Below are 26,045 nucleotides of genomic sequence, written 5' to 3'. Positions count from 1 at the left end.
CAGTCAGAGAGGACACTCTGTGAGGACAGCATGGCTCTGACTTCCATTGTTACTCCATATGATAAGGAATATTGTTATTTAGAGCTTTGATATAAAGCTCTGTGAGGGGTGTAAATGTGCCACAGACACACACAGCACAAACCACACACAGGCACATACGCACACGCGCACACACACATATGGAGGGATGGCTGACGCGTGTGTGTGTGTGTCAGCAATCAGGCGAATGAGCAGCACCCTTACTAATGGGGAAAGACAGATGAGTGGTACAGAAAAGGACTCTGAATAGACTGCTGATTGAAAGAAAGAAAGAAAGAAAGAAAGAAAGAAAGAAAGAAAGAAAGAAAGAAAGAAAGAAAGAAAGAAAGAAAGAAAGAAAGAAAGAAAGAAAGAAAGATGAACGGTGTACACGTGTGTGTGTTTGTGTGTTGTCAGTGGATGATTATGCCTGGGAAGGATGAGAGGCACTTTGTTGCCATGAAGATGGACGGAGCTGTAAACTCCTCCCCTGATTCATCCCTCCCTCTGCAATAGAGCTCAGACACACACACACACAAGAGCACAATCCCAGTAAGACAAGAGGATTCGGAGATGCAAGCCACTCACACCTGAATAGGCCAGCAGAATAGACCCGACACACACACACCAAGCACTTCAGGCTTAATGCGAGTAACACACACACACCACATTATTGAGCTGCAACAGGCTCATTTCCTGGATGGAGGTTTCGCCGAGAGGATTCATCTGCATTTGTGCAGTTCATGGGGCCCATCACATTACTGTATTGTTGACCTACCTGCCCCCCTCCCCTCCAGGTTTGTCTCAGGGGCATCATGACCAGACGACTGAGCAGCTCGACCCGTTCCCAGACGGAGGACTCCGTCTTCCTAAAGCCAGACGAAGACCCCATATGGCTGGATGACCCTCCAACGACAGACGGCGACCCCTCTCAACCAGGAGATGGCCCCCCGGGCCTTGATGAACCCCCAGGACCAGGGACAGGTCCCCCAGGGCCCCAGAGACACCCAGAAGAACTGTGGAGGGACAAGTTTTACACCATCGTCATGGGGATGCACTGGTGTGCCGTGTTCTGCACAATCTCCCAAATCACGGTGAGTCAGCTGAGATGCTCCCAGGTTCCGACATTATTAACGACAGGGCACTAAGGCAAAGGACGTTGTAGAAAAAGTGTTCATAAATGCGAATAGACGTGCAGTGCAACCACAGTTCGAAAAGGCCTAGCTGTGAAAGTACCTGTTCTTGTCAGAAACAAAAAATACTTTTCAACTTCATTGGTGCGGCAGGTAGCTTAGTGGTTAGAGCATTGGGCCAGTAACCGAAAGGTTGCTGGATCGAATCCCAGAGCTGACAAGGTAAAAATCTGTTGTTCTGAACAAGGCAGTTAACCCACTGTTATTGTAAATAACAATTAGTTCTTATCTGACTTGCCTAGTTAAATAAAGGTTATCTACTGATTTGCTACATGTAGGAGCAGATCAACTGAAGTGGTTCTTCTGATGCAATATTCCCCGTTTTGTTTGAAAAGTGAATGAACAAGAAAATATCCAGGCCTTTTTGTAGGATACTGTCTGTTTATGACGTGTTCATGCCGGGGGAAAAGACAGGTGTGAAATTAGCACTTATGCAAAAGTCTAGGTGAATGAGGCCCTTATCATGATATCCTACTGAAGTTGGTCACTATCATATTTGTTATGTTCTGACTTCTCTCCTCGTGTGTGTGTCTGCTCCTTAAAATTGCACTTAGCCTACTTTCCTTGTAAATATCCCTTGCTGTTGTTTTTAAGTATGTAATTTCATTTGTATGTATTGTGGTTGCTGCAAAATGAATGGCCTCATTGAGAACAGTCTGAACCAATCCTCCTCGCAGGGTTATTGGGCCTTCTTCGTGGTGGATGGTAATAGGCTTTTCTCAGCCTTCTACAAATCCCTGCAGCTCCTAGACTTCTACCTGGGCGTCCTCCTATCATTCAACCCTGTGTTTGGAGTGGACGTGAGTAATTGGACACACCTATACACTGACATTGCAACACAACACAAGCCTATAAGGTGGTGGCATGGAGAGGAACGTTTGATAAAGACTTAAACTGTAGTTGACATTACACAAAGTGTTTTTTTTTACTTGACAGTTCTTCGTGTTTGAAAGACAAATCCTGGCCAGATCACAAAGTTAGGACATAGCATTCAATCATTTCCACATGTAAAGCAGAGACCCTATGATTTATTGCAAACTCTAATGCTTGAACAGTGGAGGCTGCTTGAGGGGAGGATGGCTCATAATAATGGCTGGAATGGGGCAAATGGAATGGCATCAAACACATGGAAACCATGTGTTCAATGTATTTGATACCATTCCACCTATTCTGCTCCAGCCGTTACCACAAGCCCGTCCTACCCAATTAAGGTGCCGCCAAACTCCTGTGTGCTTGACATATTGCTCTCTGATGTTTTCCTGGCTTCAGTGGCTTATGTTGTGTACATGTCCGTTATTGACGTGCTGCTTATTGTATTAATATCATTTTAGTCTGGTTGATGTCATGTGCCTGTTTGTCTGATACTGATGGGTTGATGCTTCTGTCTTGGTCGAGGTCTCTCTTTTAATTATTTTTTATTTTTTATTTCAATGAGACTAAAGGTTAAATAAAAATATATGAAAATAAATGTCACCGGTATGTATGTCCCACATCCTCTCTCTGTGTGTCCGTTAAACAGTCCCTGTGCGTGATGGTGGAGGTGGAGAAAACCAATAACTACTGGGTCCTGCAGGCCACTGAAGGCATTGGCATGGCTATCATTGTCTTCATGGTAGGTACCTCTCACACACACCCTGATGAACTCTGCGGTGTGCTTTGCACAGAGCCGGGTGGCCCTATACGCTCACTAAGCAAGTTGCGTAGGGCCCCGCAAATTACGCAAGGGGCCCCGCCTCCCCCTCGTGTCAAAGCTTGTGTCAATGTTTACATCTTGGATGAGAGGGTGAAGCGGAACTGTCCTTCTGGTCACGGAAAGAGAAGAAGAAAAAAACACCATGAGATTGAATTGCGGGAACAGCGATCAGGTCAACTTGTGCTCTCTCCTCTCCAAGTTTGATGTCCGCAAATAACAGTAACGTTAAGTTGATGTGCTAGCTTGCAGTGCATCTCTCTCTAGTCTGTCTGTGTCGCTAACCTAGCTGGGCAGTGCATCTCCTGGTCTGTCTGTGTCTTGCTTGCTAGCCAGCCACTTCCAGGGCTTTGTTCTGTGACTTTGTGCCTGACAAAAGTGAGAGTGAAATACAACTATTTATTACGTTTGATAAACGCCAACGGGCAACGGTGTTTATAAACTGCAGCTTGGAAAAGATAACCGTGTCGCGCTTGAACATGCGTTCATACCGTATGCGCGTGCACGGAATGAAACTCACGCTTTCCAGCAGCAACCTCTGTGGGGACCAGTCCAGACAATATTTGGGCGTGATGGCACTCCTCATAGGCGCACATCATTTTAAAACAAGACAATGATTATCTAGTCTCTCAGTCAAGGTTTAGTTACAACTCTGGACTAATGCAAGATGGAAAGCAATGAATTGATATTGACTATTGATTTATATATTGAATTTAAAATGTTGATTAGCTGGGCATACTGGGCAATATGGATCTCTCAGTAAATAATAATCATCAAGAATTCTGCCAAGCCATAGTATAAATAGTATTTCATATTTGAAAATGTATAAAAGGAAATCTGGGGCAGCCAGTTTGAATGGGCCCGATGCAGCTGATAAAATTAATAATAGTATTGTCAATAATGTACAGGTGCTATGCTTAAGTTTGTCAGTAGAGGAGATGCTGGATCATCAGCCAGTACAAGCACAGACTCAGTTGATCCACATCCAGCCTCAGCCAGTACTAACACAGACCCAGTACAGCTGGCTTCAGCCAGTACTAACACAGACCCAGTACAGCTGGCTTCAGCAAGTACTAACACAGACCCAGTACAGCTGGCTTCAGCAAGTACTAACACAGACTCAGTACAGGCAGCCTCAGCCAGTACTAACACAGACTCAGTACAGGCAGCCTCAGCCAGTACTAACACAGACCCAGTACATCTGGCTTCAACAAATACTAACACAGACCCAGTACAGCCGGCTTCAGCCAGTACTAACACAGACCCAGTACATCTGGCTTCAACAAATACTAACACAGACCCAGTACAGCTGGCTTCAGCAAATACTAACACAGACCCAGTACATCTGGCTTCAACAAATACTAACACAGACCCGATACAGCCGGCTTCAGCAAATACTAACACAGACCCAGTACAGCCGGCTTCAGCAAATACTAACACAGACCCGGTACAGCTGGCTTCAACAAATACTAACACAGACCCAGTACAGCCGGCTTCAGCAAATACTAACACAGACCCAGTACAGCCGGCTTCAGCAAATACTAACACAGACCCAGTACTGGCAGCTTCAGCCAGTACTAACACAGACCCAGTACAGCCGGTGTCACGCCCTGGCCTTAGTATTCTTTGTTTTCTTTATGTTTTTTAGTTAGGTCAGGGTGTGACATGGGGAATGTATGTGTTTTGTAGTGTCTATGGGGTGTTGTATGTGTATGGGGCAGAGTAGAGTATAGTTGTCTAGTTATGTCTATGGCTGCCTAGATTGCTTCTCAATCAGAGACAGCTGTCATTCATTGTCTCTGATTGGGAGCCATATTTAAGGCAGCCATAGGCAGTAGGCTTTTGTGGGTAGTTGTCTATGTCTATGTTCTATGTTGCATGTGTGCACTTAGTTCTGTTTAGCTTCACAATCGTTGGTTTTGTTCATTTTGTAAGTGTTTGTTTTTCCTTCATTAAAGAAGATGTATTTTGCACGCGCTGCGCCTTGGTCCTCTCTCTCTCAAGAAGACGATCGTGACAGAACTACCCACCAACCATGGATCAAGCAGCGTGTGAGGAACCAACAACAGAGGGAAAAAAAACAGGACTCGTGGACATGGGAGGATGTTTTGGAAGGCAAGGGTTGCTACACATGGGAGGAGATCCTGGCTGGAAGAGATCGCCTCCCATGGGAACAGCTGGAGGCGATTAGGAGAGCAGAGGCAACAGGAGAGAGGAACCGGAGTTATGAGGGTACACGACTAGCAAGGAAGCCTGTGAGTAAACCCCAAAAATTTCTTGGGGGGGGCTAGAAGGGAGAGTGGCGAAGTCAGGTAGGAGACCTGCGCCCACTCCCTGTACTTACCGTGGAGAGCGAGAGTACGGGCAGACACCGTGTTACGCAGTAGAGCGCATGGTGTCTCCTGTACACGTGCATAGCCCGGTTCGGTACATTCCAGCTCCACGTATCGGCCGGGCTAGATTGAGCGTTGAGCCGGATGTCATGAAGCCGGCCCAACGTATCTGGCCACCAGTGCGTCTCCTCGGGCCGGCTTACATGGCACCAGCCTTACGCATGGTGTCCCCGGTTCGCCTACATAGCCCGGTGCGGGTTATTCCACCTCCCCGCACTGGTCGGCGACGGGGAGTATACAACCAGGTAAGGTTGGGCAGGCTCAGTGCTCAAGGGAGCCAGTACGCCTGCACGGTCCGGTATTTCCGGCGCCACCTCCCCGCTCCAGCCCAGTACCACCAGTGCCTACACCACGCACCAGGCTTCCAGTGCGTCTCCAGAGCCCTGTTCCTCCTCCACGCACTCTCCCTGTGGTGCGTGTATCCAGCCCAGTGCCTCCAGTTCCGGCACCACGCATCAAGCCTCCTGTGCGTCTCCAGAGCCCTGTACGCACTGTTCCTTCTCCCCGTACTCGCCCTGATGTGCGTGCCCTCAGCCCGGTACCACCAGTGCCGGTACCACGCACCAGGCCTATAGTACGCCTTGAGAGTCCAGTGTGCCCTGTTGTTGTTCCCCGCACTAGCCTGAAGGTGCGTGTCTTTAGCCCGGTACCTCCAGTTCCGGTACCACGCATCAGGCCTACAGTGCGTCTCAGCCGGCCAGAGTCTGCCGTCTGCCCAGCGGCGCCTGAACTGCCCGTCTGCCCAACGGCGCCTGAACTGCCCGTCTGCCCAACGGCGCCTGAACTGCCCGTCTGCCCAACGCCGTCTGAACTGTCCGTCTGCCAAGCGCCGCATGAACTGCCCGTCTGTACTGAGCCTTCAAAGCCGCCCGTCTGCCATGAGCCTGCAAAGCCGCCCGTCTGCCATGAGCCTTCAGAGCCGTCCGCCAGACAGGAGCCGCTAGAGCCTTCCGCCAGACAGGAGCCGCTAGAGCCTTCCGCCAGACAGGAGCAGCCAGAGCCTTCCGCCAGACAGGATCAGCCAGAGCCTTCCGCCAGACAGGATCAGCCAGAGCCTTCCGCCAGACAGGATCAGCCAGAGCCTTCCGCCAGACAGGATCAGCCAGAGCCTTCCGCCAGACAGGATCAGCCAGAGCCTTCCGCCAGCCATGACCAGCCAGAGCCGTCAGCGAGCCATGACCAGCCAGAGCCGTCAGCGAGCCATGACCAGCCAGAGCCGTCAGCGAGCCATGACCAGCCAGAGCCGTCAGCGAGCCATGACCAGCCAGAGCCGTCAGCGAGCCATGACCAGCCAGAGCCGTCATCCAGCCATGACCAGCCAGAGCCGTCATCCAGCCATGACCAGCCAGAGCCGTCATCCAGCCATGACCAGCCAGAGCCGTCATCCAGCATTGAGCCGTCATCCAGCCAGGATCCGCCAGAGCCAGCCAGCCAGGATCCGCCAGAGCCAGCCAGCCAGGATCCGCCAGAGCCAGCCAGCCAGGATCCGCCAGAGCCAGCCAGCCAGGATCCGCCCCTCAGTCCGGAGCTGCCCCTCATTCCGGTGCTGCCCCTCAGTCCGGTGCTGCCCCTTAGTCCGGTGCTGCCCCTTAGTCCGGTGGGGTTAATTTGGAGGGTGGCCATTTGGAGGAGGCTACCAAAGCGGGTATTGACAATGGTGGAGTGGGGGCCACGTCCCGCACCCGAGCCGCCGCCATGATGGGGCCCACCCCGTACCCTCCCCTTTCTAGTTCAGGTTGTGCGGTCGGAGTCCGCACCTTTGGGGGGGGGTACTGTCACGCCCTGGCCTTAGTATTCTTTGTTTTCTTTATGTTTTTTAGTTAGGTCAGGGTGTGACATGGGGAATGTATGTGTTTTGTAGTGTCTATGGGGTGTTGTATGTGTATGGGGCAGAGTAGAGTATAGTTGTCTAGTTATGTCTATGGCTGCCTAGATTGCTTCTCAATCAGAGACAGCTGTCATTCATTGTCTCTGATTGGGAGCCATATTTAAGGCAGCCATAGGCAGTAGGCTTTTGTGGGTAGTTGTCTATGTCTATGTTTTATGTTGCATGTGTGCACTTAGTTCTGTTTAGCTTCACGATCGTTGGTTTTGTTCATTTTGTAAGTGTTTGTTTTTCCTTCATTAAAGAAGATGTATTTTGCACGCGCTGCGCCTTGGTCCTCTCTCTCTCAAGAAGACGATCGTGACAGCCGGCTTCAGCCAGTACTAACACAGACCCAGTACAGCCGGCTTCAACAAATACTAACACAGACCCAGTACAGCCGGCTTCAACAAATACTAACACAGACCCAGTACTGGCAGCTTCAACAAGTACTAACACAGACCCAGTACAGCCGGCTTCAACAAATACTAACACAGACCCAGTACAGCCGGCTTCAGCAAATACTAACACAGACCCAGTACTGGCAGCTTCAACAAGTACTAACACAGACCCAGTACTGGCAGCTTCAACAAGTACTAACACAGACCCAGTACTGGCAGCTTCAACAAATACTAACACAGACCCAGTACTGGCAGCTTCAACAAGTACTAACACAGACCCAATACAGCCGGCTTCAGCAAATACTAACACAGACCCAGTACTGGCAGCATCAACAAATACTAACACAGACCCAATACAGCCATCTTCAGCAAGTACTAACACAGACCCAGGTGAAGTACAGGCAGCCTCAGCCAGTACTAGCATACCCAGAGGTGTACAGCCAGCATCAGATACAAGCAGCTCAGACCCTAATAGAACAGTTGCTGCTCCACCAAATGACCCAGCAGATTGGCCCCCAGTCTTCACAGACTTTATGAGGACTGAGTTAGTGCGCATTCAAACCAGGACTGGATTTTTTAAAACCCGAAACACAAGTCTAGAAGAGGTTTCCATTAAGGTTTATTACAGAGACAGCTGTCAAATGGGGAAAAGATTACCAGGAGCTGGCTTTTTTGTTGTTGTTGTAAGCTCTTTTCTACAAAAGACTACAACATAATAAAGGAAGGTGTGAATGACTGGTCAAATATCAATATTCTGAAACACCATGAGGGTAGTCCTGAACACACAAACAATATGATTAAGTGGAGAGAACTTGATCTGCCCCTAAGTCGGGGACAGACTCTTGACCAGATACAAATGACAATTTTGGAGGCTGAAAGAAAGAAATGGCGGGATGTCCTTACACGTTTAATAAGTATAACCCAGTCTCTGTTTGAAAGAAACCTAGCATTCAGGGGTTCATTAGACAAACTCTTCCAACCAGGTAATGCAAACTTCCTAAAAGAGGTTGAGTTACTGGCAAAATTTGACCCCATTATGGAAAATCATCTCAGCAAAATGAAAGATGGAGAGTCACATGCTCATTACCTTGGGAAGCGCACACAGAATGAGCTGAAACAGATTGTGAGTGAACCATTCTGGAAGCAATAGTGACTCAAGTAAGAGACTCCAAGTACTTCTCCATTATCTTGGACTGTACACCTGACATTAGTCACCATAAGCAAATGTCCATTATTCCAAGAAGCGTGGCTTTAAAGGGAAAGCCAGAGATCAAGGAGCACTTCCTCGGCTTTGTGAATGTTGAGGTTACAACAGGCTTGAATCTGTCCACTGTCATCTTAGAAAAACTGAACGAGCTGAAGATTCCATTTGAAGATTGCAGAGGGCAAGCTTATGATAATGGGGCCAGCATGAAGGGCAAGCACAAGGGAGCACAAGCCAGACCGCTCAAAAAAAATCCCAGAGCCGTGTTCGTCCCATGTGGAGCACCTACTCTAAACCTTGTCATCGCAGATGCTGCCAAATTTTCAAAAGATGCAGTTGGGTTTTTTGGGGCATGTGCAAAAGCTCTCCACCTTCTTTTCAGCTCAGATGGAGTGTTTTGAAGAAACAGTTGAACATAACCGGGAAGTCAAGGTGGGACACAAGATGGGAGAGTAGGCTCCAAAGTGTTCATGCAATCAGGTATCAGGCTTCAACAATCCAGTGGCCAAAGTGGAGGCACAAGAACTTGCAGAGGAAGTTGGGTCCTACCGCTTCTTGATTTGCTGTGTCGTATGGTGTGAGATACTGACAATGACAAACAAGGTGAACAACTCGTCCAATCCACCTCAATGCAGTTGGATATCGCAGTGAATTTAATCTCAAATGCAAAAGCCTCCCTCACTACATACCGGGAAACTGGATTCTCTGAGGCCCAGACAACAGCCAAAAGCATTTGTGAATAAATGAATGTGGATGCAGTTCTGAAAGAGAAGAGACTGAGAAACAACAAGAGGCATTTCAGCTATGAGGCTCCTGATGAACCAGTGACTGATGCACTGAAAAACCTTGAAGTCAACTACTTCAACATGGTGGCCGACTCTTCTGTGAACCACTCAACCAGGTGAAAACCGAATATGGAGTGCTGCTGAACTTCAGCACTGCCTCTCAGATGTCCAGTGAATCTTTAAAGACTCACTGCATGGAAGTTGAAAACACTTTATCCTTCAGATATGACTGTGACATCAGTGGAATGGATCCGGCACACGAGATTCAAAATGTAAGCTCATCAAAAGCTCCCTGACGTCTTCCATGTCACAGGAACGTTTGAGTGGTTTGGCCATCGTGACCATAAATCATGACGTGGGGAAACACATGTCCTATGATGACATCATTGATGATTTTGCCTCAAGAAAGTGCAGAAGAGGAATATTTTGATGGTAAGATTTTAATTCAAACATTCAAATGTTTACACACTTAGTAACACTTAAGATTGTGTGGCAGAAGTGCATTTGTGTAAATGACTGCTTAACTATGTGACGTACTTTCTCAATTTCTTCCAGACAGACTGGTGCCCATGCCGATGCTGAAAATGCCCAGGCTGTACAGGGTACCAAAATTAATCACACAGCTGTATAGGTTTTAATTTACTATTTTGAGACATAGCTACAGCCATAGCCTATAGGCTTATCTTTACATTGTATAGCCAAAGCTAATTGTATAATATTGTGAGGACTGGACTAATTACCAGGCAGCAGAGCCAAAGCTCAGTGTTATATTTTATTATTTTCTACATTTTATATTTTCTACAATTTCTTATTTATGTTCATGTTAATATTTACTTATCTTAAGATTCTATAGAAAATATTCTATTCAATAAATATTGTTTGTTTATACCTCATTCTGTTCTGTACAGGTCTACTTATTCTTAGCCGACAGATGGAGCAAACTGTTTTAAAGGAGGGAGGATTGTAGTGGGAGCACTGGGGTGTCAGGTGTGACTGTGTGGCAATGGCAAATGGTTTACATGGCTCACGGGTCAAGTAGGAGGGCCCCTTAGCAGAATTTTGCTTAGGGCCCGAGGGAGGTCAGGACCAGCTCTGGCTTTGCAAGTGTTCATTTTTACATTTACAGTTTGGTCATTTAGCAGATGCTCTTGTCCAGAGCGACCTACAGTCATTGCATTAAACTAAGGTTGGTTTATAAAAAACAGGTCACAGCAAGTAAAAAGTGTCTGTAACCGTTACTGAGAATGTTGTTGTAGTTAAGGATACATTGGTCTTCAAGGAATGTTGTATTTGTAACAAGATACCTTTTGATGTATCTTTGCCAAATTCTGGCAAGTGCCAAGTACTTTACTGTAATATTCACAGTAACTTACCACAGCTTCCTATAAATTACTGTAATATCAGAGCAACGATACAGTACAATACCGTAAAATTTGCCTACTATACTGTAAGAGAGTAAATGCTACTGTAATCATAATATTGGTATTTTACAGTATTTTACTGTAATTACATGGGATTGGTGCAAGCAGGTTGGCTATTAGGTATTTTATATTACAGAATGTTTATGAATATTTGGTGTTTTATATCACTTGCACTTCTAGAGGCCTAAACAAAGGCTTCCAAACTGGCCATGATTACAAGGAAAAATAAACCAAAAGGACTCGGCAAAGCACTCAACCAGTAAAGGTTTAAAGGTCCTGAACAGTCATTCTGAAAAGTACTTTTTCTCTCATGTCTAACTACCAGAAAGTTTGAAAAGACAGGCTGAGTGGGCGGGGAGCTTATATTCATGAGCTCGCCTTGACTGACAGCACTTTGAAACGTCAAGCAACTTGGATGCAGTGAGCGGTGTTGCAATAAAATGATCTCAAGCTAATTTAGCGATACACAAAGCAACTCAAACAACATTGAAATTGCATCAATGAAATAACACCTTTTTTTATACATCTCCTGTTTGGCATGTCTCTTGTGATACGGTTCACAGCAGCACTTACGGATGTGTTGACTTGCCAACTGCGTCAGAGTTTTGAACGACCCTCCCCCCCGTTGGTTCCATGCTGGCTGAAGACCTAGCTAGCCAGTAACTAGCTAACACCAGACACAGATGAAAGGGGAAACATATGTATCTTTGCCATAGATGAATAGTGTAAACTTTTAATTATATTTACTGACACCTTACAGTCACATTTTGGCACTAGTAGAGTAGCTATCTAGCTATATAAACCACGGCCCTCTGCAAAAACACATTCTCCGATGTTGGTTAGAAGGCGGTACTTATTTAAATTAGGTAAGACAATATTGGTGTATTAAAATTTGAGTTAAGGTGATGTCACCTTGTCTCCTTAATAATGAATCAAAGTGTTTGACATGGGGGAGGGGACCAGTCACTTTATGATCAAACTTGATCAATGTAGAAGCAACAGTCATTTTTCAAACTCTGGTCATCATACTTTGATCTGGTTTCCTTCAAATATCATCAAATTTCATTAAAGACATGATTTTGACTATTCGGGACCTTTAAGACTTGCTGCCACTGATCTGTCCCGAATCATGATTCTCGAGTCAGTAAGAAGAGTAGTTAAAAAATAAGGAATCGTTCGCTAACTTAACATCACTAATCATCACATCTACACGCTCTCCTCCTCTCACATTTTAACAGCTGTTTGTGACCAGACTAGAAATATCTCTCCAAGCCAAACCTTCATACCATTACCGCTAACCGCTACACACAGCCTACATCGTTGTCACCGTATTAGCTAACATCATAGTCAACATAGCTACTATAACTAATGGGTTAGTACACCCACAACTCCAGTCCATGTGTACAATCATGCTGTACAATGTACAGCAAGCAGGTTAGCAGTTACACTGGCAATAAATGACTATAACCGAAAGCTTACATCGACTTGGAAGAATTGGAGTGTTAGCCAGCTAGCTAACATAAATAGCATTCCTCTCTGAGTCAGATTGTTGATTAGGCTAAATTAGCTACATTAGCTAGCTAAATGAAAGCGAAAGGGCAAAAAAATACAACTAAATATAGCTATCTCTTTTTTAAGAAATGTATTTGTTCAAAACTCAACTATTGTCTTTCTCTCTCTTTGAGTCAACTACTCACCTCATTTTATGCACTGCGGTGCTAGCTAGCTGTAGCTTATGCTTTCAGTACTAGATTCATTCTCTGATCATTTGATTGGATGGACAACATGTCAGTTGATGCAGCAATGGCTCTGATAGGGTTGGAAGACGTCCTCCGGAAGTCGTCATAATTACTGTGTAAGTCTTTAGAAGAGGGTGAGAACCATGAGCCTCCTAGGTTTTGTATTGAAGTCAGTAATGTACTCAGAGGAGGACTGCTCTATCTATGGCATAGACTGACCAGGTGAATCCAGGTGAAAGCTATGATCCCTTATTGATATCAATTGAGACATGGATTGTTGTATGTGTGCCATTCAGAGGGTGAATGGGTAAGAAAAAAGATTGGTGCCTTTGAATGGAGTATGGTAATAGGTGCCAGGCACACCAGAATTGAGGCTGTTCTGAGGGAAAAAGGGGGTGCAACTCAATATTAGGAAGGGGTTCCTAATGTTTTGTACACAATGTATTTAGTATTATTTTATCTAAAAATTAACTTTTTTAATGTTTCACAATTGACTTTTTACTGAAATTCACTGAGTTGGATGATCCTCCTCTGAGGACCCTCCACTCTTATACAGATCGTTCCTATCTTCTTGCTATAACAAGCAGGTGTTTAGGGGGCAGGGTTGTTATGGCTGAGCTCACTGCAAATTCAATACTGGTCAGATCCTTATCCTCACTCTGGTCAATGGCATGTAAGTACTTGGTACCATCAGGACCTACATGTATATCATCTTTCCCCTAACCGCATGCTAATACGTTTCTCATATCAAAGTCAGTTGGCCAGGTCCTGCACTTAACCTCTTGGGCATTTTAAACATTTCGCATTTATAATTTTCAAAGATAAGGATACAAATGGTTTAATTAGAAACAACACATTTTTTAAAAAGCTTCTTTGAAAATCTATATAAATCCGAATTCAACAACAGTTGGACTGATACTACAGCCTTCTTAGACTCAATAACTCTGAAGCAACTATCAGCAGACAAAAAAATAACCACTAAAAATAGAAATCACCCAAAAAGAAACATTAGACATTGTTAAAACATTAGACATTGTTAAAACATTAGCGTGGAGAAAAGCACCAGGTATGGACAGCTGTCCCATAGATTTTTATTTGACATTCTGGGACAAAGTAGCGCCCCATTTACTCAAATGACTACACACACGTCACTCAATTCAGTGCTTCCGAATTCCATGTATCAAACAGTTATTTAAGTTATATTAAAATTAGGGAAATCTAGAGAATACCCTGCATATTACAGACCCATAAGTTTAATAAAATTGCGACAAGCAACAGAATGGCAAAAGTCTTACCAGACTTGATACACATGAATCAAACAGGGTTTATTAAAAATAGACACAAACAAACACAAGAAATTGTTTCAGTATAATGCAATACGCTAAAAAACAAGATGGAGATTTATCAATAATGGCTGTTGATGCCGAAAAGGCTTTCGACCGTCTTGAATGGCCTTTTCTAAGAAGAAAATGTGGAAGCCTTCAATTTTCCAGCTTAAATAATACATGACATAATTTTCTGGAATTTTCCAAGCTGTTTAAAGGCACAGTCAACTTAGTGTAAACTTCTGACCCACTGTAATTGTGATACAGTGAATTATAAGTGAAATAATCTGTCTGTAAACAGTTGTTGGAAAAATTACTTGTGTCATGCACAAAGTAGATGTCCTAACCGACTTTCCAAAACTATAGTTTGTTAACAAGAAATTTGTGGAGTGGTTGAAAAACAAGTTCTAATGACTCCAACCTAAGTGTATGTACACTTCCGACTTCAACTGTATATATGTTTTTGTATTGTAATAAAAATTACTAAAACATCGTAACAGTTTAAAAAAAATACCCTTTTCATTAACTGAACTGAGATGCTGTGATTGTTGGTTATCTGTTTACCGAAACCATAAAAAACAGATACCTTATTTGCATAAGTATTCAGACCCTTTGCTATGGGACTCGAAATTGAGCTCAGGTGCATCCTGTTTGCATTGAACTTCCTTGAGATGTTTCTACAACTTTATTGGAGTCCACCTGTGGTAAATTCTATTTTGGAAAGGCACACATCTGTCTATATAAGGTCCCACAGTTGACAGTGCATGTCAGAGCAACAACCAAGCTATGAGGTCGAAGGAATTGCCCGTAGAGCTCTGAGACAGGATTGTGTCGAGGCACAGATCTGGGGAAGAGTACCAACAAATGTCTGCAGCATTGAAGGTCCCGAAGAACACAGTGGCCTCCATCATTCATGAATGGAAGAAATTTGGAACAACCCAAGACTCTTACTAGAGCTGGCCGCCCGGCCAAACTGAGCAATCGAGGGAGAAGGGCCTTGATCAGGGAGGTGACCAAGAACCCACAGAGCTCCTCTGTGGAGATGGGAGAACCTTCCAGAAGGACAACCATCTCTACAGCACTCCACCAATCAGGCATTTATGGTAGAATGGCCAGACGGAAGCCACTCATCAGTAAAAGGCACATGACAGCCCACTTGGAGTTTGACTAAAGGCACCTAAAGGACTCAGACCATGAGAAGCAAGATTCTCTGGTCTGATGAAACCAAGATTGAACTCTTTGGCCTGAATGCCAAGTGTTACATCTGGAGGACACCTGGCACCATCCCTACGGTGAAGCATGGTGGTGGCAACATCATGCTGTGGAGATATTTTTCAGTGGCAGGGACTAGGAGACTAGTCAGGATCGAGGGAAAGATGAACAGAGCAAAGTACAGAGAGATCTTTGATGGAAACCTGCTCCAGAGCACTCAGGCCCTCAGACTGGGGTGAAGGTTCACCTTCCAACAGGACAACAACCCTAAGCACACAGCCAAGACAACACAGGAGTGGCTTTGGGACAAGTCTCAATGTCCTTGAGTGGCCCAGCCAGAGCCCGGACTTGAATCCGATCTAACATCTCTGGAGAGACCTGAAAATAGCTGTGCAGCGACACACCCATCCAACCTTACAGAGCTTGAGAGGATCTGCAGAGAAGAATGGGAGAAACTCCCCAAATAAAGGTGTGCCAAGCTTACCCAAGAGGACTCAAGGCTGTTATTGCTGCTAAATGTGCTTCAACAATGTCACGATCGTCTTTGGGTGAGAGATTGGACCAAGGCGCAGCGTGTGAAAAATACATCTTCTTTTATTTAAGAAGGGAGAAAAACAAGAAACTAACAACTATACACAAACTAACAAAATAACAAACTGACAACCGTGAAGCTAAATAGACAAATAGTGCTGACACAAACACTACACATAGACAATTACCCACAACAGCTAAAGCCTATGGCTGCCTTAAATATGGCTCCCAATCAGAGACAACAATAACCAGCTGTCTCTAATTGAGAACCCATTCAGGCAACCATAGACTTTCCTAGACACCTACACACAACACTAAACCATCTACTCTACTTAACCCTCTAAACCATACAACACCCTAGAGTCTAGGGGTGTCAAACTCATTCCACGGAGGGCCTAGTGTCTGCAGGTTTTTGGTTTTTCCTTTCAATAAAGCCCTAGACAACCAGGTGTGGGGAGTTCCTAACTAATTAGTGATGTTAATTCATCAATCAAGTACAAGGGAGGAGCGAAAACCCGCAGACACTCGGCCCCCCGTGGAATGAGTTTGACACCTGTGCCCTAGACAATACAAAAACACATACTTCACCATGTCACACCCTGACCTAACTAAAATAATAATGAAAACAAAGATAACTAAGGCCAGGGTGTGACAAACAAAGGACTGAGTAAAGGGTCTGAATACTTATGTAAATGTGATATTTCAGTTTTTATTTTTAATACATTTGAAAATATTTCTAAAAAACGTTTTTTGCTTTGTCATTATGGGATATTGTATGTAAATTGATGAGGGGGAAAAAACGTTTTAATACATTTTAGAATAAGGCTGTAGCGTAACAAAAAATTGAAAAAGTCAAAGGGTCTCTATACTTTCCGAATGCACTATAAATAGCTCAGAGAATCTGGCCCCAGTTTCAATCTGTATTGTTTTCCTCTCTGCCTTGGTCTTCGCTTGTGTCCACTTACTCCCTTGCATTTTGTGAACTTCATTCTGACGTTGCAGTACATGGTTGTCCGTCCAGTGCATGGCGGCGTAATTAGCTTTTTCACCCCATATCCGTGGAACTATCTGTAGGCATTTGTTGCAACTTGTGGGTGCTTGACCTGGATCTGTGTTGTTGAACAGATAAAAAGATGCTGGTGAAATCCCAAGTAGGCTACATAAGTTAACAACATTACACTAACAAAAAAACTTCTCTAATAAATGTTTCTGGTGGAATGACATTGAAAATAAACACGGGCCTGAAAAGCCTGGCAATAAAGTAGCCAACTTCATAAATAGTTATGATATATTATCGATGTACACTAGTTGTTAGTTGGAGAATATGCTAGACAAGATTATGAATGCTTTTACAGAGGAGACACAAACAACTCTGTACTAATGAGCACACACGTACCATGTTCATCCTGACAAAGTAACTTCTTGGTCTATTCTTGCTGCAATGGCAATTCTTCGGGAAAGGTGGCTGTGTCTTGTCATTCATCTGGCCATTGATGAGTTCATTTATCATAGAACTCAGTTTTGTGTTCATAGTATGCTGTCTTTCCCAAAAGTCTATGGCAGTGGCCACACTCATGGGCCAAGTCCTGGGTTTGAGATCATCTGCCTTGCGCTTTGACATGATAGCGACACTAAATCTATTCTTACAGTCAATCGTCAATAAATAAGACAGATGTAGAATTACTGATAAAGGCTTGGGGATCCATGCCCCTAAAGTCAAAGATGGTGGATAAGTGAAGATGTCTTACTCAGGCCGTTTACCATTGAAAAAAATGGTCACAGTTCCAGTTTACTTAAAGGGTGGCTCTCCCATAGCCCCCTATGTCAATTAGTTAATAGACCAATAAGTTCTAAACCTTTCTGCCAATAACAGATAGTTTTCAGTGGTCCCCTCCCCAATCAGATGACTCCTAGACAGTCTAGGAAAATTCTTGCTTGAGAAATTGCTCTTTGCTTAAAAGCTATTTTTGTTTCTTTTTGACCATTTTAATTGAAAATAATTACAGTAAGGTACTTATTACCCAGAAATGATTTGATATTGAGATAAAAACGGCTGCAATGGACCTTTAACAGTTTTTAATTGTGCGTTTTGATGCTGTGTCTCCAGATCATGCGCACTGTGTGTAAGTTGGTGTACGGTGATTCATGGTGGTCAGCGGCGATGGTGTCTGACCATGGGGACAGACGTCAGTCGGTGAGTCGCCAGCCTTCCTTCACCCTGTCGGAGTGGACAGACGCCCAGGAGGACCTGATGGACCTGGAAGCTGAACCCCAGACCCCCATCTTTGACCTGGGCCTGGACACCAGGACAGAGGGGGACATCACCACCCTCTCTGTTACACCTGTGGGCCTGCAGGAGAGGTCAGTGGGAGGATGGAAGTGTGTGGAGAGGTGTTCTAGGGGGAATGTCTGTGTGTGTGTGTGTTCATGCCTTTTTCTCGTGTGTGGGTTGTTGTGCTTCTGCGTGTGTGTGCACAATTACGGCACAACGTTCTTCTTGTATGTGTCTGTACGTTTCTTCTTCTTGTATGTGTCGGTGCCGTCCTGTGTGTGTGGGCGCGTGCTTGTCTGGGTGTGTGTGTGTGTTAGGAGGGGCTCCAACGTGTCTCTGACCCTGGACATGTGTTCTCCTGGCTGTACGGAGCCCTATGGCTACGGAGCCCAGCTCTCCCCCAGAGACCAGACTGCCAAGGAGTACCTGAGGGAGGGAACAAACACTCTCACCCCTAGCCAGCTCCACACACGCGCTATAGACGACCAGGCCCTACAGGCTGAGTTCTATGTGAGTAAAACACACACGCCAAGGAGCGCTGTACATCCAGAGGCTACTCGAAACAGTTGGTGGGTGAGATGTGGACACAGTGAAATGCATTAGCATACCCAGCTCCATAGAGGATACGTTACATATTTAGGCTGAGATACACATTCTCTCTCTCTCTCTCTCTCTCTCTCGCTCTCGCTCTCAGACCAAGGTTATGTAGGTCTACACACTCACAATCGCACAAAATAGGTCTCCGTGCAGGAATATTGTACACAATCACACTCAAGGTAGAGGGGACAATGAAGTCAGTAAAGTAGAGGTGCACACTCACAATTAGTACACGGTAAATCAAGGACAGTTGAAATGGCATTTTGTTGTTGTTGTTGAATTGACTCTCCTGGAGTTATCATAACCCTCAACAGAGTGATACGCTCCCTGGAGTTAGTGATGATAACTGGAGTTGATTGGGAGTTAAAACTATGGAGTAGCCACAGATGTGGGAGGGGGCGTCATTGTCCTATTTCCCAGCATGCTCTGTTGCAGGTAGATTCTTAGAATTGTTTGTTTCAATATCTCTGTTTTCACATGTTTGATTTTATGCTACACAATATGTAACATACATTTTCCTAAACAAATCTAATGTGTAAGTGGTTGAATTTATTGCAATTTGCTGAGAAGGCAGTTGGAGTTTAGATGATCTAGGTAGTCTCTGACAAAAGTACTCTCTTCCCTGACATGCAGAGTCATAGCTGATGCAAAACTGCAGGACATCCTCCCTCTTAAATGAATACCAATCGAGATTGGATGTCACATTCTAAGACACCATAATATGGCAGATTAATTAAGAAATATGAGAATGAGACTTTACACCCTTACACCTCAAATGGGACCATTTAAACACCAAAATAGTGCTGAGTTTGAGTCCGTAGGAGTTGAATGAACTCTTGCGATTATATTGTGAGTAAACATTACTCTAAATAATTTACTCTAGAATACTGAACAACACTGCAGAGTTATTTTCAGTTAATCCTGTACTGTCACGTTCGTCATAATGGACAGACCAAGGCGCAGCGTGAGTTGGGTTCCACATATTTATTTATTTACAGTGAAACTTAAACAAGAACAATAAACACACAACGATCGTGAACTACGTGGTGCTGAATGCACTCACACAAAACAATATCCTACAAAGCAGGTGGGAACAAATGACAACTTAAGTATGATCCCCAATTAGAGACAACGATAAACAGCTGCCTCTAATTGGGAACCATACTCACCAACAAACATAGAAATGCAAAATACTAGATAACCCCCCTAGTCACGTGACATGTACTGAGTGTAATGCAGAGTTAAATATCAACACTAAATTGATCATACACAACTCTGAAAAAATAACTTTCTTGCCAGAGTATGTTTTACTCTTTTTAGAGCGGGACCAAATGTTATCTGTGGCAGGGTTACATTTTCTTCAATTATAGTGAATTGTCATTTGTGTATATACTATTTGTGTATAATCTAAACTCATCAAAAAAAGAAACGTCCTCTCACTGTCAACTGCATTTATTTTCAGCAAACTTAATATTTGTATGAACATAACAAGATTCAACAACTGAGACATAAACTTCCACAGACAAGTTCCACAGACATGTGACTAACAGAAATGGAATAACGTGTCCCTGAACAAAAGGGGGTTCGAAATCAAAAGTAACAGTCAGTATCTGGTGTGGCCACAAGCTGCATTAAGTACTGCAGTGCATCTCCTCCTCATGGACTGTACCAGATTTGCCAGTTCTTGCTGTGAGATGTTACCCCCACTTTTCCACCAAGGCACATGCAAGTTCCCAGACATTTCTGGGGGGAATGGCCCTAGTCCTCACCCTCCGATCTAACAGGTCCCAGACGTGCTCAATGAGATTGAGATCCTGGCTCTTCGCTGGCCATGACAGAACACTGACATTCCTGTCTTGTAGGAAATCACGCACAAAACGAGCAGTTTGGCAGGTGGCATTGTCATGCTGGAGGGTCATGTCAGGAGGAGGATGTCTTCCCTGTAACGCACAGCTTTGAGATTGCCTGCAATGACAACAAGCTCAGTCTGATGATGCTGTGACACACCGCCCCAGACCATGACTGACCCTCCACCTCCAAATCGATCCCGCTCCAGAGTACAGGCCTCGGTGTAACGCTCATTCCTTCGAAGATAAACGAGAATCCGACCATCACCCCTGGTGAGACAAAACCGTGACTCGTCAGTGAAGAGCACTTTTTGCCAGTCCTGTCTGGTCCAGCGATGGTGGGTTTGTGTCCATAGGCGACATTGTTGCCAGTGATGTCTGGTGAGGACCTGCCTTACAACAGGCCTACAAGCCCTCAATCCAGCCTCTCTCAGCCTATTGTGGACAGTCTGAGCACTGATGGAGAGATTGTGCGTTCCTGGTGTAACTCGGGCAGTTGTTGTTGCCATCCTGTACCTGTCCCGCAGGTGTGATGTTCGGATGTACCGATCATGTGCAGGTGTTGTTACACGTGGTCTGCCACTGCGAGGACGATCAGCTGTCCGTCATGTCTCCCTGTAGCGCTGTCTTAGGTGTCTCACAGTACGGACATTGCAATTTCTTGCCCTGGCCACATCTGTAGTCCTCATGCCTACTTGCAGCATGCCCAAGGCACGTTCACGCAGATGAGCAGGGACCCTGTGTCAGGACCCGGTGTGAGAAACAGTCACTAAAAGTCGGCAGAACCCAGAAGATGAGGCAGACACAGCAGTACTAGAGACGGTGGTTTAATAAAGGAAAAAGATCTTCAGGCAAAAAATATAAATCCACAACGTCAAATGTAATGCCAAGAGAAAAAATGAATATCCTCCAAGATACAAAGAAAATCCACAAAGTGGTAAGAACAGCAGGGAAAAAACAAACCTCAAAAGAATAATCAAAAATAAACAAGAACAAAACCAGAGTACCTCAGGAAAATCCAACTTGAGAAACAAATGGTCACAGCATGGCTGGGGCTGGGTGCTAACATACAAACACAGAACAAAGAACTGAGGAACACTAAGGGTTTAAATACCTACAAGGAAATGAGGCACAGGTGCAAATAATAACTAGAACAAGGGAAAAACAAAAGGTTCAAAAAGGCGCAATGGGGGCATCTAGTGACCAAAACCTGAATAATCCTGGCCAAAACCTGACACCCTGGGCATCTTTCTTTGGGGTTTTTCAGAGTCAGTAGAAAGGCCTCTTTAGTGTCCTAAGTTTTCATAACATTGACCTTAATTGCCTACAGTCAGTAAGCTGTTAGTGTCTTAACGACCGTTCCACAGGTGCATGTTCATTAATTGTTTATGGTTCATTGAACAAGCATGGGAAACCGTGTTTAAACCCTTTACAATGAAGATCTGTTTGGATTTTTAGGAATTATCTTTGAAAGACAGGGTCCTGAAAAAGGGCCGATTCTTTTTTTTTCCAGAGTTTATTCGTTTACAACACAGGCAAACAGTGACACTCACACAATCATGCCCATTGCACACACAATTCAGTAGGGTCCTCACTTCCTCTACACAGCCATACATCGCTAAGCCACGTCCATTGTTCTGTTGCCATTGACAGGAAACTCCCATGAACTTTGTGGACCCAAAGGAATATAACTACCCGGGCCTGGTGAGGAAGAACCGCTACAAGACCATCCTCCCCAGTGAGTAGAGACACTACAAACAGCAGCCATTTTGAATCAGTCTCTGAACCTCTGTCACAAAATGGTATGTAGAGTAGAGGTGAGAGACAACGCTGGACACACACCTTGTAATGGGATCCGGTGTTTTTCCAGACGCACACAGCAGAGTGATACTCCGGACAGCAGATGAAGAGGAGTTCCTCAATACCTACATCAACGCTAACTACCTACAGGTACGTCTTTCTCTGCCTACTGCTCCCTCTCAGCTACTTCCTGTACAAGCAGTGCCAGCCCAGCCAATAAGCAACATACGGCAAGTGGCCGCTTAGGGCCCAGCGGCCGCTAGGGCAAAAACACTAGCATGGGTAAAACCCTAACATGTTTGTTTTGGGGGCAAAAGGCTTGGGTCGGCCCTGTGTACAAGTGTTCCCATCAAGGGTCCTGGGAGATCTTCTACGTGCTCTCACTTGAACTACTGTGTTGCTTTCCTCAGGGTTACGGGGGTGAGGAGCGGGCGTACATCGCTACCCAGGGTCCTACAGTCAACACAGTGGGAGACTTCTGGAGGATGGTGTGGCAGGAACGCTGTCCCATCATCGTCATGATCACTAACCTAGAGGAGAAGAATGAGGTGAGGAGGGAGACAGGGAGAGAGGGATGGATAGGGGAGGATGGTGTGGCAGGAACGCTGTCCCATCATCGTCATGATCACTAACCTAGAGGAGAAGAATGAGGTGAGGAGGGAGACAGGGAGAGAGGGATGGATAGGGGAGGATGGTGTGGCAGGAACGCTGTCCCATCATCGTCTTGATCACTAACCTAGACGAGAAGAATGAGGTGAGGAGGGAGACAGGGAGAGAGGGATGGATAGGGGAGGATGGTGGTGGTAGAAGCCCACTCTTCCCAGTAAATGTCCAATGTGAAACCCTGGCTATGTGTTGCCCCCTTACAGAAATGTGCAGAGTACTGGCCTGAGGACTCTGTGACCCACGAGGGCATCGAGATCAAGGTTGTCACGGTAACCCAGGAGGACGACTACAGCCTGAGGGTCTTCACTCTGAAGGTGAGACTGATCGCAGACAGACACATACAGTATACATCTATACACCACTGCCAAGGACACCAAGGACATGTATAAATGATATATAAAATGACAATGAGAAAAAGCAGTTTGAGTTATTACATTGACCCTTTCGGGTTATGGACTCACTTCTCATCCACTAAGCACTGGCTTCTGAATGAAGAGAGATAGAAAAGCTGCCACAAGTACAGCAGTTGGCTAATAATATGCTTATGAAATCACACAATGAAAAACAACACCATACACCTTTTTTGTAAAAAAATAAAAATAAAAAAGTCACTCTGCGTTCCTGTCACAGTCTGGCTCTGCAATCGTTGTTGTCGTAGCAACTAACACCTAGGTAACAGTTTGTATGGACATGCAGAGGATGAGGCTGAAAAAATGTCTCTGTGTCTCTGTTTGTTTGTCTGTGTGTGTGTGTGCCCATGCATGTGTGTGTGTGCCTATGTATGTGTTCATGTCTTCTGTATTCACACATGTATGTGTGTGTCAGTTTGATGGAGAGGAGCGCACCCTCAGGCAGTACTGGTACACCTCCTGGCCTGACCAGAAGACCCCAGACAAAGCCCCGCCCCTCCTGGAGCTGGTAGAGGAAGTGGAGCAGGCCAGAGCGGAAGCTCCGCCCACCAGCGGCCCTGTCATCGTCCACTGCAGGTAGAGTTGGAAACACAGATATGATACCCACATGATAGTCCAGGAGGGTTAGTCTGTACCATAGAGGTAGAAATAGGGCTCTAGATGGATATAACCCATTCTAGCATGGACATTCCACCATTTCAAAGTAGTCAACTGGGTGGGGATTCCTATGGGTTGGGAGCGAACAGCCAATGTTCAGAGCATTGTCTTCTTCTTCAAATAGGGTTGCCTATGGTTTGTAAATGATTTAATGCTATATCCGCCATCTAGTGGCCACAATAAATGAATGACACATAAGATTTGGTACAGGACTTCAGCACTGTAGGTGGCTGTAAATCACCAATATTAGCTTTACGCTTTTAATAAACATAACAGAAGAAGAAAATGGACTACTTTAAAATGGAGATAGCTACAATGGCTCTGCCCGTGCTGTCACAGACGCCATAACGGCAAAGATACAGAGATGAGTCCTCTTTCTATCTCTGGTCGGTACCATCAATGGGGCGGATGTCTCAGTGGAATCTTTGGAAGGTCTATGCCCCTAAAGACGGAAGACTTGGCAGCACTGCAGCTCTCATAGCTTTCAGTGCATTAGTAGTTAGTCAGGTCAGAAATACAGGTGTAATACATTCATGGTTCCTCCTCCTCTTCCTTCCTGCAGTGCTGGGATAGGTCGGACAGGCTGTTTCATCGCCACCTCCATCCTGTGTAAACAGCTGAGGAGTGAGGGCATGGTCGACATCCTGAGGACCACCTGCCAGCTCCGCCTCGACAGGTGAGTCAGCAGTCTGTCTTGGGCTTTCTTTCTTCATACCTGTCTGTCTTTGTCTTTTTCCTGACACCGGTCTGTTCTTTCTCTCCTGTCTGACCCCTGCCTGTGTGTGTTGTGTGTGTGGTTCGTGTGCATGTGTGTGTGTGTGTGTGTTGCAGAGGCGGGATGATCCAGACGGGTGAGCAGTACCAGTTTGTTCACCACGTCCTCAGCCTCTACGAGAAGCAGCTGTCCCACATTGTAGAGGAGTAGAGACACACCACTGTACTGTACCTACTGTACTGTACACTGTACCTACTTTATTGTATAATGTACCTACTGTACTGTACACTGATCTACTGTATTGTACACTGTACCTACTGTATTGTACACTGTACCTACTCTACTGTACCTACTGTATTGTACACTGTACCTACTGTATTGTACACTGTACCGACTGTATTGTACACTGTACCTGCTGTACTGTACCTACTGTATTGTACACTGTACCTACTGTACTGTACACTGTACCGACTGTATTGTACACTGTACCTACTGTACTGTACCTACTGTATTGTACACTGTACCTACTGTACTGTACACTGTACTGACTGTATTGTACACTGTACCTACTGTACTGTACCTACTGTATTTTACACTGTACCTACTGTACTGTACACTGTACCTACTGTACTGTACACTGTACCTACTGTACTGTATCTACTGTACTGTACACTGTACCTACTGTACTCTATCTACTGTACTGTACACTGTACCTACTGTACTGTATCTACTGTACTGTACACTGTACCTACTGTACTGTACACTGTACCTACTGTACTGTATCTACTGTACTGTACACTGTACCTACTGTACTGTATCTACTGTACTGTACACTGTACCTACTGTACTGTATCTACTGTACTGTACACTGTACCTACTGTACTGTACACTGTACCTACTGTACTGTACACCCATCTCAATGTCACCCTTTAACACACACAACCACAAAAACAATAACAGACTATGTCAGCCTCATCCAGCCCCCTTCCATTTCAGAGGCCCACGTATGAGAAACCCAATCTTGACATAAGTTCCTTAATTCTGCAAGAATTTGATTTGCAGACCATGTCTGTCTGGCCCCACTTCTAACGCAAACATTTGTTGTCACACTTGGCAGAGGTCTGCCCAGTAGGATATTTGATAAGATATGTCCCATCAAGTGCCATGTTAGATTATTCACACACTTCTCCAGATAAGAAAAAGTCCAGCCTATATTCACAGTGTTGTAAAACAATCTCACAGTGAGGGATCACAAGTTTGTCTGAAACGTAAACCGCCAACGAGCTTTTCTCTCCTGTTACAACA

At 45.0% G+C, this 26,045-nt stretch overlaps 1 protein-coding gene across 1 annotated transcript; it reads left to right on the top strand.

Annotated features, from left to right (window-relative positions):
- Window positions 1-444: 444 nt before the first annotated feature.
- Window positions 445-24,950, top strand: LOC120066574 (tyrosine-protein phosphatase non-receptor type 5-like). The gene is made up of 13 exons (XM_039018000.1): window positions 445-495; window positions 816-1,112; window positions 1,889-2,011; window positions 2,731-2,823; window positions 17,884-18,137; window positions 18,366-18,558; window positions 22,146-22,230; window positions 22,363-22,442; window positions 22,703-22,840; window positions 23,162-23,272; window positions 23,784-23,944; window positions 24,588-24,701; window positions 24,857-24,950. The coding sequence occupies exons 1-13, from the start codon at window positions 445-447 to the stop codon at window positions 24,948-24,950; spliced, it is 1,794 nt and encodes a 597-aa protein (XP_038873928.1).
- The last annotated feature ends 1,095 nt before the right edge of the window (window positions 24,951-26,045 follow it).

This window comes from Salvelinus namaycush, chromosome 21 (assembly GCF_016432855.1).
Source record: "Salvelinus namaycush isolate Seneca chromosome 21, SaNama_1.0, whole genome shotgun sequence".
Classification (NCBI taxonomy): domain Eukaryota; kingdom Metazoa; phylum Chordata; class Actinopteri; order Salmoniformes; family Salmonidae; genus Salvelinus; species Salvelinus namaycush.
This window is presented reverse-complemented; position numbering and strand designations above follow the sequence as displayed.